Consider the following 15,604-nt stretch of genomic DNA (forward strand, 5'->3'; position numbering starts at 1 on the left):
CCATTCTGTTGTTTTCCTCTATTTCTTTGCATTGATCACTGAGAAAGGCTTTCTTATCTCTCCTTGCTATTCTTTGGAACTCTGCATTCAGATGGAAATATGTTGCTTTTTCTCCTTTGTCTTTAGCGTCTCTTTTCTCAGCTATTTGTAAGGCCTCCTCAGACAACTATTTTGCCTTTTTTGGATTCCTTTTTCTTGGGGATGGTCTTGATCACTGTCTCCTGTAAAATGTCACAAACCTCTGTCCATAGTTCTTCAGACACTCTATCTGTTAGATCTAATCCTTTGAATCTATTTGTCACTTCCACTGTAGAATCGTAAGGGATTTTATTTAGGTTATACCCGAATGTCTAGTGGTTTTCCCTACTTTCTTTAAGTCTGAATTTTGCAATAAGGATTTTATGATCTGAGCCACAGTCAGCTCGCGGTCTTGTTTTTGCTGACGGCATAGAGCTTTTCCATCTTTGGCTGCAAAGAATACAGTCAGTATGATTTTGGTGTTGACCATCTGGTGATGTCCATGTGTAGAGTCTTCTCTTGTGTTGTTGGAAGAGGGTGTTTACTATAACCAGTGTGTTCTTTTCGCAAAACTGTTAGACTTTGCCCTGCTTCATTTTGTACTCCCAAGGCCAAACTTGCCTGTTACTCCAGGTATCTCTTGACTTCCTACTTTTGCATTCTAATCCCCTATGATGAAAAGGACATCTTTGTTTGGTGTTAGTTCTAGAAGGTCTCATAGGTGATCATAGAACTGTTCAACTTCAGCTTCTTTGGCATTAGTGGTTGGGGCATTGACTTGGACTTCTGTGATATAGAATGGTTTGCCTTGGAAATGAACAGAGATTATTTTGTCATTTTTGAGATTGCACCCAGTGGCTCAGTCTCCCACCGGTCTCCAAGGTCAAATTCCCTGGGAGTTCTCAGTCCCTTTGCAAGACGCCCAGGTTAGGAAATCTGTTGTGGGTCCTAGAACTTGCTTAACAGTGTGAGAATTTCTTTGATATAATTGTTGTGCTATTTGTGTATGTTATAGCACATCTCTGTTCAGATTAAAACAAATTTCTGTGCTTATAGCCACCTGTCTGTGGCTAATAACTACTAAACATAGACAGTGTGTGTATAGAACTTTCTGAATTAGGAGTGAATTAAACATGTTTCTTGTAATCTGTTGGATAGATTTCTTTTTCCCTTCTCTGTTCTCCATATATTTCTGTCTAGATCTCCATTTCTTATGGGTTAAGGTCATTTGCTCTCTTTCCCCTTTTCCCCCCTCCATTTCTTTGTTTCCTTTTGAATTTTTCCCATGGTTTTTCACGAAGTTGTTCCCTCCACTTGGTCTTTCTTTGATCTGTGTTCTTCCAGGCTCATCTCGTGTTTCTCTTTCCCTCTGCTTTCTCCTTCTACTCCTCTTTTTACCTCCTTCCCTGGTTCATTTCCTCTCTCTTCACCCTTCCGTACACCTTCCCCTCTCTCCTTCCCTCAGTGCTCCTTCCTTCTCTATTTTCTTCCTTCCTTTGCCCCATCGTATCACTGTATAGAATGACGTGTCTCTGTAATAAAATCCCTAGGCTTTTGAAGGCCCTAGGCTTTTGAGCTTCTTGTACTTTTATCTTTTGTTTTGCCATCTCCTTTGTGTACAGTTTTCACATTTCTCTCTGGCTCTGGTATCAGCTTGTAGCAGCCCTTTTATTTTCTGTTTTAAGTTATTTATGGATTTAACAATCAGATAAGCAAACTTACAAGAATTTTTCTGGAATATGAGAGCCTAACCATTGGGTCAGGGTGTGAGAGGCTTTTCCACTAGTAAAGTCCATAAACATGGGACTTGGTAAAATCAGCTTTGACTGCCTGGTGATAACAGTGAGAAAAGTGGGAGCTTCAGATCAAGTGAGTGAGGTCTTAATAGCTCATCTCTGACCCTAACTAGCAAGGCAATGTTGGACAGATTTCTTTACTCAGAGATAGTTTTGCTGCAGTTAGAGGCAAGGTCCCAATACAGTGCTTGGCACATAATATGTGCTCCATACCAGATAATGCTTTACAACTTAGGGTTTGTTTTTTGTTTTCTTTTTCATTTTTTTGTTATTTTCAGGAATTTTTGTTGACTATAAAAAGGTGAGTCTGTTTAATAGCTTGAGTTGGAGATTGGTAAGCTGTTACTGTAACAGAGTTTCTCAGCTTAAGCAATGTCAACTTATTGGGCCAGATAATTATTTGTTTGGGGAAGCTGTCTTGTTTATTGTAGTGTTAGCAGCACCTCTGGCCTCTACCCACTAGATGCCTGTAGGACACCTCCACCAGTTGTCACAAGCAAAAATGTCTCCAAGGATTGCTGAATGTTTCCTAGGGGACAGAATCATCTCAGTTAAGAGCCAGTACTTTAAATAAATGTCTGTAGGTTTTATTATAAAATTTCTCCAAATACTGAGCACAAAGTAAATGCTTATTGAATTTAAATCATAATAAAATGTATCTTTGAATTCCATTTTGTTCAAGCTAGGTTAAAAAATATTTACAGAGTTGGTGTTTTTTGGGTACAATCTGTAAGTTCATTAACTTACAGTGTAATATTTAGAAATTCTTAGAAGTCTCTAAGAATAGCTCTGCAGAATAAGAAAATAAGAAAAAGGGTTATGATTCCAGGAGACTAGTTAGACAGGAATTAGTTGGTCATCCTTCATTGTGTTCTTGTAATAGGTTATACGTGTCTACTGAATTTTATGTTTTTTTGTTATCATTACTATTTATTGTGTTGTGCTCTTATTTAAACTGAGTTTATTAAGCATAAGAAATATGTAGTATTTATTTTTTTACTCTTATATCCCTCTCTTCCCCAAATCTTGGCACATTGCAAGTGTTTAATTAAAGGTATTACATTGGAATGATTTTGCAGTTTGAATAAGAGTTTTCTGTTGTATTAACATTTGTTTTAAGTATAGCCCTGCCTGTTAGGATTAAGTTAATTTAGTAGATCAATGGGGCTGAAATGCTGTAGAGGGTGGGCTTTATCTCTAGAATTAAACCTCCTTTTAAGGTATGAAGAGAGGGTGCCAGTGATGTGATCCTAGGACCATGTGAATGTCACACACCCATGCTTGCCTTCTGACATCATTTCACTAAAGTATTGTGTATAACAGGCTGCTGATGAAAATAATCTTAGCATTCTATTTTTAAAACTGACAACATGCTGATAATCTAAAGACCTGTTTTTAAAGGTGAAAATATTTTAGCTCTTTTACATTTTAACTTTGCGTATATTTAATCTCATATATGAAAAGCTCCAGAGGAATCTTGTTCTGTTTAAAAAAGCTTCAAAATTATATAAATTAAATATAAAAATAATAGTGATATTAAACAATATACAGTAAAAAGTGAAACTCCTGTCGCACATCTCTTTCCCATCCACCTCCTCACCCCAACAAAAGGACTATTTCTCAGAAATTACCACTAGAGGGTATTCATTCTTATTCTTCTTTGGCATAATTATAAATGTGTATGTGTGTGTATTTTACTATGTTGTAAGAATTAAGCTAAACTAGAAGTGTCTGATATAATGCTCAGTTTATTTAACATTTATTATATGTGCTCATAAGGGTTTTTTTTAATGAGATCTCGAGATTTGTGGTTTGTGTTTTTTCCACTTCCCAGGATATCATGAGCCCTTTCTTTTTCTGTAAGTGTAGATCCACTGCTTTTTTGTAGCTGCATATGTGTGTTGATAGATGTGTGTGTGCATATCTATCCATCCATATATATGTTTATGCGTCCAAATATATATACATATGCATAATACATATACTGTAATTTAATCATTCCATCATTAGAAAATGCAAGTATTCCCTACTTCTTTTTCCATTTTAAATAATGCATTAGTAACACTCTTACATACTGTTTCATGCAGAATAGAATGTTAAAAGTGTGATTATTTAGCCAAGAGCATTTGTACTTTTTATTTTAAAACCTACTTATAAATTACCCTCTAAAAAGACTATGCTGTGGAATTCTAATTTGTGGCAAGATTTTTTAAAGTTTGGGTTACTCTCTCTGTTGTTTCTTTAGGAGAACTGTTCAGTTAACCCTCAAAGCCCTGTAAGTAAAATGGTCATAGCATTTAACTGTCCAGTTTTAGCTGATCATTATGTTTTTTAAAGTTAATAATTTTAATAAGCATCTCAGGGATTTTTATTACCTAGAAATGGTTAAGACTTCTGACTTTATCAAAATATAATATTGTTGATAGCCACCTTTGAGTATTTTATATTTGTCAGAGATACTTAGTTTGTAAGGAAGTTCTGTGAGTTAAGGATAACAAATGGATTGACTGATGCTGCACATGGATTTTATTAAGCAGAACATACCAGGGTTGTTGCTCAGTCGCTGAGTCTTGTCTGATTCTTTTGAGACCCCATGGATTACAGCACTACAGGCTCCCTGTCCTTCACTATACCAGTGACATGTTATCGAAACCTTCACCTCTTCATTCATTCATTTATTTTTTGTCTGTGCCATGTGGCATATGGAATCTTAGTTCCCTGACCAGGGATTGAACCAGTGCCCCCTGCAGTGAATGCTTGGAGTCTTAACCACTGGACCAGGGAAATCCCATACCCCATTTAGATATAAGATATCATGTAGCAATATTTTTGTTTATATTAAAAAGCTTAATAGTTACGCTCATGAAATAGTTGTGAATTTCGGATGGTATTGAATGCTTAAGTTGATGTATAAGTAACAAATTTAACAAACCTAATTCAACTGGGCTAAAAAGGAAGTTATTTGCTTTCATGACGAGCAAGACCAAAAGTAAAATCTTAATTTCAGGCGGAATGACCTAAGGATTGAAAATATGTTAATTGTATTCTCTCTCTCCATTTCTCACCTCTTTTCTTTTAGGTTAGTTTCATTCTCAAACACTTTCCATATGACTAAGATACATCATCTTTACAGCTTTCAATAATAAGAGGTTAGCCTTCTCTTACAACTTCTGCCTGAACTCTGATCCTATTTAGTGATATATATTTTTTTCTATTTAGTGATATTAAACTAGGTATTTTGTGACTGATAATCATAAAAACACATGGGGTGGGAAGCAACAGAATGCCAATGAAATGTGTGATGTCTAATAATTTAGCATTTTAAGTGACTATTAAGTTGCTACTTCTTGTATTTTGAAAGATTTTTCAATGATTTCTCAAACAGTAATTTTTTCTTACTATTAACAAACCTGTGTAATAGGGCAGGCATTGTTACATTTTAATATTTTACACAGGAGAAGGGAAGTTACCAATAATAGCTAAGATGGAATTGAAAAAATTTGTTACTTAATGATTGAAGGTTAATTAGTAATTCAGTCAGTAGTTGAGGCAGAATGAAATTCCTGTTATTTAAATTTACCAATTCAGTGTTGTTCTTGCTGTTTCTGCCCACCTCTTTGCTAGAGTTAAAAGTAAAAGGATTTGATTTGTAAGATTTGTTTATTTAAATTGGGAGGTGATTGGTAAGAGAGTAAATCACTATAAATTTTTTTTATTAAAATAAGTTATTCCTAATATTTTGAAACTTAACAATAGATGAACTCCTGGTGATTAAAAGTAAAAGTGTTATGTTTCTTTGATAGTCGAAAATTTAGAATCTTATCAGTGTCTTCTCTAATTTCTTACTCCTGATATATGTGCATTATTTACATATAGAAAGTTTAGTTTCCACTTGGGATAATTCTAATTCAAAAGGGATATTTTGATTAAGACTGATTACTAAAACCTCTTCTATATATCTGGAAACAATTGTTCAGTTGCTAAGTTGTGTCAAACTCTCTGTGATCCCATGGACAGTGTAGCCCAGGCTCCTCTGTCCTCTACTGTCTTCTGGAGTTAGCTCAAATTCATGACCATTGAGTGGTTGATGATGTCTAACCATCTCATCCTCTTCTTCCCCCTTTTCCTTATGCTTTCAGTCTTTCCAAGCCTCAGGGTCTTTTCTGTTGTGTCAGCTCTTCACATCAGGTGGCCAAAGTATTGGAGCTTCAGCTTCAGCATCAGTCCTTCCAATGAATATTCAGGGTTGATTTCCTTTAGGGTTGACTGGTTTGATCTCCTTGCTGTTCAGGGGACTCAGGAGTCTTCTCCAGTACAATTCCAAAGCATCAATTCTTCGATGCTTAGGCTTCTTTATGGTCCAGCTCTCATATCTGTACATAACTACTGGGAAAACCATAATTTTGACTATACAGACCTTTGGCAGCCAAGTGATATCTGTACTTTTTAATGTGCTGTTTAGGTTTGTCATAGCTTTCCTTCTAAGGAGCAAGCGTCTTTTAATTTCATGGCTGCAGTCACCTCCCACAGTGGTTTTGGAGCCCAATAAAATAATATCTGTGTGTATGACAAAAATCACTACAATATTGTAATTAGCCTCCAACTAAAAAAAAATAATAATAAATAAATAAAATAAAATCTGTGACTGTTTCCACTTTTTTTGTTTGCTATGAAGTGATGGGACTGGATACCATGATACTATTTTTTTTAGTGTTGCGTTTCAAGCCAGCTTTTCCATTCTCATCTTTTACCCTCATCAAGAGTCTCTTTAGTTCCTCTTCAAACAATATGAAAGCACAATTTAGCCACTGTTGAAAGGATAGCCTTAATATCTGTTACTATCCCTGGAGAATAGGCAGATGATTATGACAAATACATTTCACTGAAAACTGTTTTAAGTTACTTGTGATTTTCCATTTTCCAGCTGAGTGGACATTTTTCTCAGAAACATTTCTTTCAGTATAAATACATTTATATTAGGTAGCAGAAAATGAAACTCCTTTCTAAATAATTTCCAAATTTTGTGTTCTTTTAGGAAATCAAAATAATAACTTAGACAAAATTTTTTTTTCACCTTTCAAAACTGCTAATTCTAGCAAATGTTTAATGGTGAACAGTCATATATTTTGTGGTTTGAGAAGGGGGATAATTTTGAAATTATGTTTCACTGAGTCTATAGTTTTCGGCAAGGATATCTAGTAAGTGTGAAAAAGAAAATGCAGGAAAGGAGAACCAAGTACGTACTTCGGTGAGAAACTAAGTCTTGACCGGATAAGATTTTTTATACTTTATTTTTGAGTTTCAAAGCATTTCATTTTATTAACATGATGTAGCAGAAGAATAGAAACACTGCCTTTTTAGAAATGGAGTTGTTTTAAGAAGCTAACATTTTCCCCATTTTAGAAGCACAATATTTTATGTTTTAATAACAGATTCTGAGTTTCATTTTTCTGTTAAGTTTATGGATTAGAACATATCTAAAATCTAAGTGATAACACCATGATAAGATGTCCTTTTAATTTTCTCTTTTATTAATATATGATACCATACAGTGACAGTGATAGTAATCGAAAATATTTGTGAAATCTCAAATACTCCATATTTCTAGTAATGCAGTTTTAAGTATTTTTATCTTTAAGTCTTTAAATAATGCAGTCTTTTTATGTATTTGTTAATCCTTTGAAATGGGCAGTGTTTGTATGTGTTTTTTGCTAGCTGTTCTAGAAAAATATAATAAATTCACTAATTCATTTTATGTGTTTATAGCCAAGAGTATGGTTCTCCAGATTCTTGATTCATACCATTTTTGAGGCTGGGGAAATGATAATGTTCAGGTATTCTGTTTTTAAATCCACTGCCTCCCCCATGTAAATTTTTGTTTTTTTGTGTGTATGTGTTTGTTTTTGCTTTTTGTATGAAAATAATGTTAATACAAAAGTAGAGTCACATTTCAACAGGCTCTGGACTCAGACTGGTTTGGTTTCATTTCTGGCTTTACTGTTTAATCATAGCTTCGTGGTGTTTGGAAGTCTTAGTACCATGTCTAGTCTCGTTGTCTTTATTACTAAAATATTACTTCCTTTCTAGGATTGACATGATTAATAGTTGATAAATGCTACTTCTGTTATTATTTATGAATACTATATATATAATCCTTCTTAAATTATGTAAGTAATAGATAATCATTGTAAACATTTATAAAATACAGAAAAGCACAGAAAGAAAAAATAAATCACCTGTGATTGTACTTTGTTTTTTGGTGATAAAATGGTGATGTGTAGACTTCTTAAAAAAAAGTATATACCTTTTTTTTTTTTTTAAGAAATGTATATTTTAAAGAATATTTTCCCTAACTCATTGATACATTATGCAGGTTGTTCTTTGTGTTTCCAGTCTTCTCAGATGATTCTAGTGATAAAGAACGCACCTGTTAATGCAGGAGATGTAAGAGATGTGGGTTTGATCCCTGGGTTGGGAAGATGCCCTGGAGGAGGGCATGGCAGCCCACTCCGGTATTCTTGCTTGGAAAATCCCATGGACAGAGGAGCCTGGTGGGATGCAGTCCATGGGGCCACAAAGAGTCGGACACGACTGAAGTGACTTAGCATGTTTTGTGTTTCAGTATTCTGTAATATTAATACTGCTACAAAGGTTTCTCCTTTATGAACATTTATTTCTAGTTCCTTATTGTTGTAAATCATGTCATGAGGATCTTGTGCTTGAACCTACTTTCAGTTCAGTCAGTTCAGTCACGTCTGACTCTTGAGACCCCATGGACTGCAGCACACCAAGCATCCCTGTCCATCACCAACTCCTGGATTTTGCTCCAACTCATGTCCCATCGAGTTGGTGATGCCATCCAGCATTCTCGTCCTCTATCATCCCCTTCTCCTCCTGCCTTCAGTCTTTCCCAGCATCACGGTCTTTTCCAATGACTCAGTTCTTTGCATCAGGTGGCCAAAGTATTGGAATTTTCAGCTTCAGCATCAGTCCTTCCAAGGAATATTAAGGACTGATTTCCTTTAGGATTGACTGGTTTATCTCCTTGCAGTCCAGGGGACTCTGAAGAGTCTTCTCCAACACCACAGTTCAAAAGCATCAATTCTTTGGCGCTCAGCTTTCTTTATAGTCCAACTCTCACATCCATACATGACTACTGGAAAAACCATAGCTTTGACGAGACTGACCTTTGTTGGTAAAATTATGTCTCTGCTTTTTAATATGCTGTCAAGATTTGTCATAGCTTTTCTTCCCAGGAGCAAGTGTCTTTTAATTTCATGGTGTCAGTTACCGTCTGCAGTGATTTTAGAGCCCAAGAAAATAAAGTTTGTCACTGTTTCCATTGTTTCTGTGTCTGTTTGCCATGAAGTGATGGGACCGGATGCCATGATCTTTTTCTTTTTTGAACGTTGAGTTTTGAGCCAGCTCTTTCCCTCTCCTCTTTCACTTTGATCAAAAGGCTTTTTAGTTCCTCTTTGCTTTCTGCCATAAGGATGATGTTATCTGCATATCTGAGGTTATTGATATTTCTCCAGGCAATCTTGATTCCAGCTTGTGCTTCATCCCACCTGGCATTTCGCATGTTGTTCTCTGCATATAAGTTCAATAAGCAGGTTGATAATATACAGCCTTGACGTACTCCTTTCCCGATTTGGAACCAGTCCATTGTTCCTTGTCCAGTTCTAACTTGCTTCTTGACCTTCACACAGATTTCTCAGGAGGCAGGTAAGGGGTCTGGTATTCTCATCTCTTGAAGAGTTTTCCACAGTTTGTTGGAAAGTCAAAGGCTTTGGCGTCGTCAATAAAGCAGAAATGAATGTTTTTCTGGAACTCTCTTGCTCTTTCTGTGATCCAACGGATGTTGGCAATTTGATCGCTGGTTCCTCTGCCTTTTCTAAATCCAGCTTGAACATCTGAAAGAACCTACTTTACTTTTTAAATTATTTTATTAGTAGAAATGATCAAAAGTAAGTCCTGATTTTGTTGCATTTTTCCAGCTTATTTTTCCATATGTGTTTAGTTTATAATTCCATCAGCAATGTGTTTTTTTATTTAGTATAATCATGTTGAAAGACAATTTCTTGCCTGTTTGTTAAACTTTATTTAAATAGCATTTTCCAGTGTATTTGATTCAGATTTTGAAATAGGATATATGTTTATTTATCTTCAGTAAATTGTTTTGTGCATTTTCTTTGCCTCTTATTAATCTTTTTGCAATTTGTTTAGACTTTCACATGCTAAGCACCTGCCTGTATTACTTTACTGTGAGGGTGGGGTGTTACGAGTTGAATTGTGCTGCACGTCCCCCCTCCAACCTCCTCACCAATTTGTTTGTTGAAGTTCTAACTCCCAGTACCTCAGAATGTGTCTCCATTTAGAGCTTGGTCCATTAAAGAGGTAATTAAGGTGAAATGAAATCCTATGGGTGGTCCCTAATCCAGTGTGATTGGTGAACGGATAAGATAAAAACACAGCATACACAGAGGAAAGATCATGTGCCGACACAGAGAGATGATAGCCATCTACCAGCCAAGGAGTGAGGCCCTAAGAGCAAAAAACTCTGTCAAGACACTTTGATATTGAACTTTTAGCCTCCAGAATCATGAGAAAGTAAATTTATTTGTATAAACCACCCAATTTGCTTATTTGTTACAGCAGCCCTAGCAAACTAATATAGGGCCTAAACCTTTTTGCCTGTCATGTTTTTATAAATATTTTAGAATAATATATTATTTACTAGTAATATTGACTTCCCAGGTGGCACTAGTGGTAAAGAACCCACCTGTCAATGCAGGAGACATAAGAGACTTGGGTTTGATCCCCGGGTCGGGAAGATTCCCTGGAGGAGGAAATGGCAACCCACTTGAGTATTCTTGCCTTGAAAATCCCATGGACAGAGGTACCTGCCAGGCTATAGGCCATGGTCGCAAAGAGTCGGACACAACTGAAGTGACTTAGGACATAGCAGAATATATTATTTAACTTTTAATTTTAGTATGCCATTGCTTTTTTAGAGGTATGGAAATGTCCTCTCTTGTCCCAAAGCTTAGGAAATCTTACATTCTTATTTTAAATCTATATGGCTGTGTAAAAAGTCTTATCCTTCTCAGTATTAAAGTACTTAAAATATGATACAGCAGAACACGATAAAAACAATAAATTTTTCATATTCTTTGACCCTTTAAAGCTTTGTTTATCATATTTCAGACTTTTTAAGAATTTTATAGGAATACCGGTATAATCATTTTGGATAGAGCCCTGTGAAGGAAAGCTTTTTTAGCTTGTTTTGCCTATTTACCTATTTATATAGCATTTTCCTACCACATAAAGTGATCATTTTTGTAGTCTCTCCCTGCTGTGAAAATGTTACAGTATCTAAGGTTCCTGTATTCCTAAACATAAAGGTCCATCTAGTCAAGGATATGGTTTTTCCAGTAGTCATATATGGATGTGAGAGTTGGACTATAAAGAAAGCTGAGTGCCGAAGCATTGATGCTTTTGAACTGTGGTGTTGGAGAAGACTCTTGATAGTCCCTTAGGCTGCAAGGAGATCCAACCAGTCAATCCTAAAGGAAATCAGTCCTTAATATTCCTTGGAAGGACTGATGCTGAAGCTGAAACTCCAATACTTTGGCCACCTGATGTTAAGAACCAACTCATTTGAAAAGACCCTGATGCTGGGAAAGATTGAGGGTGGGAGGAGAAGGGGACGACAGAGGATGAGATGGTTGGATGGCATCACCATGGACATGAGTTTGGGTAAACTCCGGGAATTGATGATGGACAGGGAGGCCTGGCGTGCTGCAGTTCATGGGTTCTCAAAGAGTTGGACACGACTGAGCGACTGAACTGAACTGAACTGAACCGATCCCCTGTTTGTTGTCACTTCAGTGGTGTCAAATTCTGTGACCCTATGGACTTTAGCTTGCCAGGCTCCTCTGTCCATGGGATTCTCCAGACAAGAATACTGGAGTGGGTTGCCATTTCCTCCTCCAGGGGATCTTTCCCACCCAGGGATCAAACCCCCGTCTTTTATGCCTCCTGCATTGGCAGGCAGGTTTTTTACCACTAGCGCCACATGGGTACACCTCTAAAACCACAGCACTATCTACAAAAGTAGGCACTCTTAGGACAATCTTGGCTGCAGAAGCAGACACACACCCAGGCACTCTAGCTCTAACACATGGCTCCAAGGCCACATCTCCTGGGGAGAGGACATGCATCCTGACCAAGCAGGCCAAAGTTCAAGGTTTCCTGGCCTAGAGCCAGTAGACCTGGGTTCCCAGAACTGCCTCCCCAAAGCCAGGGTCCCTTTGAATGTCTCACCTGGCACATCCACCTTATGCCTCCCTCTGTAGACACAGGTGCCAGCTCTCCAGGATGTCTTGATGCAGACAGCCACCAGGCGTGATGAGAAGGGAAGCCCCCAGCCACTGGGCAGTGGGAGGCGGTGTGGAACAGAAGTGGGTGGGCCCTGGATCTCCGGATTCGGTCTTGGGGCCACATGGCTGCCACCCACACTCAGAAAGCCAGGATCACCTCGCAGCAGCCCTGTGGACACACAGTCTATTCTCTGCTCCTCACCACGCTCCCCTCTTTCCGGCCCAGGCCCTGTTCTATTTGCACATCTCTTTTTGTTTTTGTTTGGTTTTTTTTTTGTCTCTGAAGAGGAAATTGGACAGGAAATTTTACAAGGATCCTACCAGTAGGATAGTGAATTTATATCATTAGGTTTTGTTTGCTACAGTATTGTGCTTTTCACAAAGGCAGTTGTGCTGGTCACTTTGGTTTTTTCTGTTTGGTTAAATAAGATGTTTGTAACTTCGTGTGTGTGTGTGTGTGTGTTAGTCGCTCAGTTGTGTCTGACTCTTTGTGACCCTATGGACTGTAGCATGTCAGGTGCCTCTGTAAATGGAGTTCTCCAGCCAAGAATGCTGGAGTGAGTTGCCATTCCCTTCTGGCAGATCTTCCCTACTGAGGGGTCAAACCCAGGTCTCCTGAATTACAGGCAGATTCTTTACCATCTGAGCCACCAGGGAAGTCCTTGTAACTTCATACTTAGGAAGATTAACAGTAGCACTTGAAGACCCTTCTGATACTTCATGTTACTTAAATGATTGATTTTCTTTTTAATTCTTTTCGGTTAGGTCCAGTAAATAACTTGAGAAACTTTATGGGACTTCCCAGGTGGCGCTAATGGTAAAGAATCTGCTTGCCAAGGCAGGAGACATAAGAGACACGGGTTCCATCCCCCGTTAGGGAAGATCCCTGGGAGAAGAAAATGGCAACCTACTCCAGTATTCTTGCCTGGAAAATCCCATGGACAGAGGAGCCTGGCATCCTACAATCCATAGGGTTGCAAAAAGTTGGACATGATTGAAGTGACTTAGCATGTATGCATATAGCTTTTAGATAAATTTTCAAAACAGACTGGGTCAAAAACAAGGAGAGCCTGTGTGAAGGCATCAGGCAGTTACTCAGACTATAAGTGGTGTAGGAACCAAGACTTCAGAGAAGAATCTTGTGGAAATGAGCTAACTTCTCCAACAATATTTACCTGGGAAGTACTGACTAATGTGGAATGTGGACAGGAATCTAAAAATTCATACTTTCATCCCAGGAGTACTATTGCTGAAAGATGGAAAAAACAGCACAGAGCTTTTGATGGATACCTATGGAAATCAAGTAAAGGAGATTCTTTCCTCAGTACATATGTTGAATCCTGGGATGGGAAACTTAAAATCCTAAGTAGAAAACCTTTGAAAATCAAGGTGGAGCTCCTCATGTTTTTATAAGGCAAAAATGAGATGTGTCATTCTCTTGAGATTGGTCTCATGAACAGCAAACTTTTAGTTGAAACCTGGGGGAAGGAGGGGATGAAAGGGAAAACCAGAGGATGACTCAGTCTTACCAGGGCAGCAGCCTAATCTGAACTTGCTGTTGTCCATTGGCCTCATGAAGAGAGAGAAGGGTGAACCCCTTGTGGAGAAAGATGTCATCAGGAATCTCTGCAAGTTTTTATGTACAAAGATTATAGAATCCACCAAGATAGGACTGCATGACCAGAACAAAAGGAAAAACAAATAATAAAAACAGACTCAGAGATTATCTACGTCATTCATATCCATTTAGATGATATTTAAAGTGTGGTTAATATATCAAGAACATAGAGGAAACTGGAGAAAATAGGTGAAAAATGATTTTTTATTATGATATTGGATGTGTACAAAGCAAATGGAAACACATTATGTCAAGTTAAAAACTCACTGGATAGGTATAATAGAAGATTAGACATATCAGAAGACAAGATAATAGAAAATACCCAGCTAAAGGACAGAAATGAAAGATAAAGGAGAAAACAGAAAACGAGGGCTTAGAGATTTGTGCTATACCAAAAAGATTTTCAAACATTTGGGTTATCAGAAAAAGGGGAGAGAGAATTGGCCAAAAGTAATTTTGAAGATATGCAGAGTTTTTTAAAACTGATAAAATATATCAACCTAGAGATTCAGAAATTTATGTTTTCCCTAAGCAGGGATACAGATAAAACCACACTTGAACAGTTAAAATGCGAAAATCAAAAGATAGAGAACAAAAAAAAAAGAATATGACCTTCTTAGGAGCCAGTAATAAGACTGATATCAGACTTCTCAACAAACAATGGAAGCCATCTTGAAATTGTTCTGAATTCATTACCAGCAACCTTGACTATAAAACAAATGAAGACACCAGTAAAACAGATCAACAACAATGAACTGAAGGTTCATTATGGAGAAGAGAGAAGACCCCATAAAGGTATCACTGGAGTGAAGAATAATGGAAATGCTGTGAATTTGAGAGTAAATATAAATTGGTAATTGAACTAACTGAAAACAGAAGTAACTTTATAGGGTTTAAAAGATAGGTAGAAAAAACAAAAACAAAGGGAAAGGTGAGAGGAATAAATGGAAATGAAGTGTTTAAAGAGTCTTTTTATTGAGGACATGGTAAACTAGTAACTTCTGTTAGACTATAGTAATTTAAAAAAAATGCATGTTGTAATCTCAGTGGTAACCACTGAAAGAATAGTTTTAAAAACAGTAGAAGTATGCCGGGGGCGGGGGGACGGAGAATAATAGAAAATAATTGTTTAGTTTTCAAACAAAGTCACGAAATCTAGAAATGTCAAGTCAGAAAAACAATTAGATGATAGATATAAATATTCATATTTTGGCAGTTGAATCATACATATATTTTTAAAAATTTTATTAAAGACAAAGATCTTGTTTTCCTGTATGAAAAAGTAATGTGTGTAAGTAGGCAAAAACATAATGCATTTTTGTATACTTATTTTATTTTTCTGACAGCTGCTTTGTGATATTGGCCACAGTGAAGAAAAACTGGGTTTTAACTATGAGGATATCATAATTTGGTAAGTATAGTTCAGTTCCCTTTTCATACCTTCTGAATTTTAGTAATTTCAGTTTTAGTAATTTTAAACTAAAAATAGGTTACTGTAGCACCTTGTATTGATTTTATAGAAAGAGTTGTGTGAATGTTAGAAAAATACAGGATCTCCAGCATTTTTAACATTTTGAACTGTTATCCTATTGTTCTTATTGGTATTTTATAATTTTCAAATACAAATAATCAAAACTCATGTTGAAAAGTACCTGGACTTCTACAGTCTTAACTTCTAAATTAAACACGAGTAAAAGTTCTCATGTTATTCCCAAGAGCAAGAAGAACCTGTATGATTATCTCTACATCTCACCTAAGACAACATGTGCTTATGGCAAACCTGATTTGCT

The 15,604-nt window shown here is 36.8% G+C and overlaps 1 protein-coding gene across 3 annotated transcripts in view; it reads left to right on the forward strand.

Moving 5' to 3' along the window:
* Window positions 1-15,604, forward strand: part of RICTOR (RPTOR independent companion of MTOR complex 2) — a 126,840-nt gene that overhangs the window by 39,755 nt on the left and 71,481 nt on the right. For all 3 annotated transcript variants that reach the window (XM_043488494.1, XM_043488496.1, XM_043488497.1), the window contains one exon: window positions 15,161-15,225. In XM_043488494.1, the coding sequence (XP_043344429.1) occupies window positions 15,161-15,225 (65 nt within the window). The remainder of the gene's footprint in view (window positions 1-15,160; window positions 15,226-15,604) is intronic.

Source organism: Cervus canadensis, chromosome 16, assembly GCF_019320065.1.
Source record: "Cervus canadensis isolate Bull #8, Minnesota chromosome 16, ASM1932006v1, whole genome shotgun sequence".
NCBI lineage: Eukaryota > Metazoa > Chordata > Mammalia > Artiodactyla > Cervidae > Cervus > Cervus canadensis.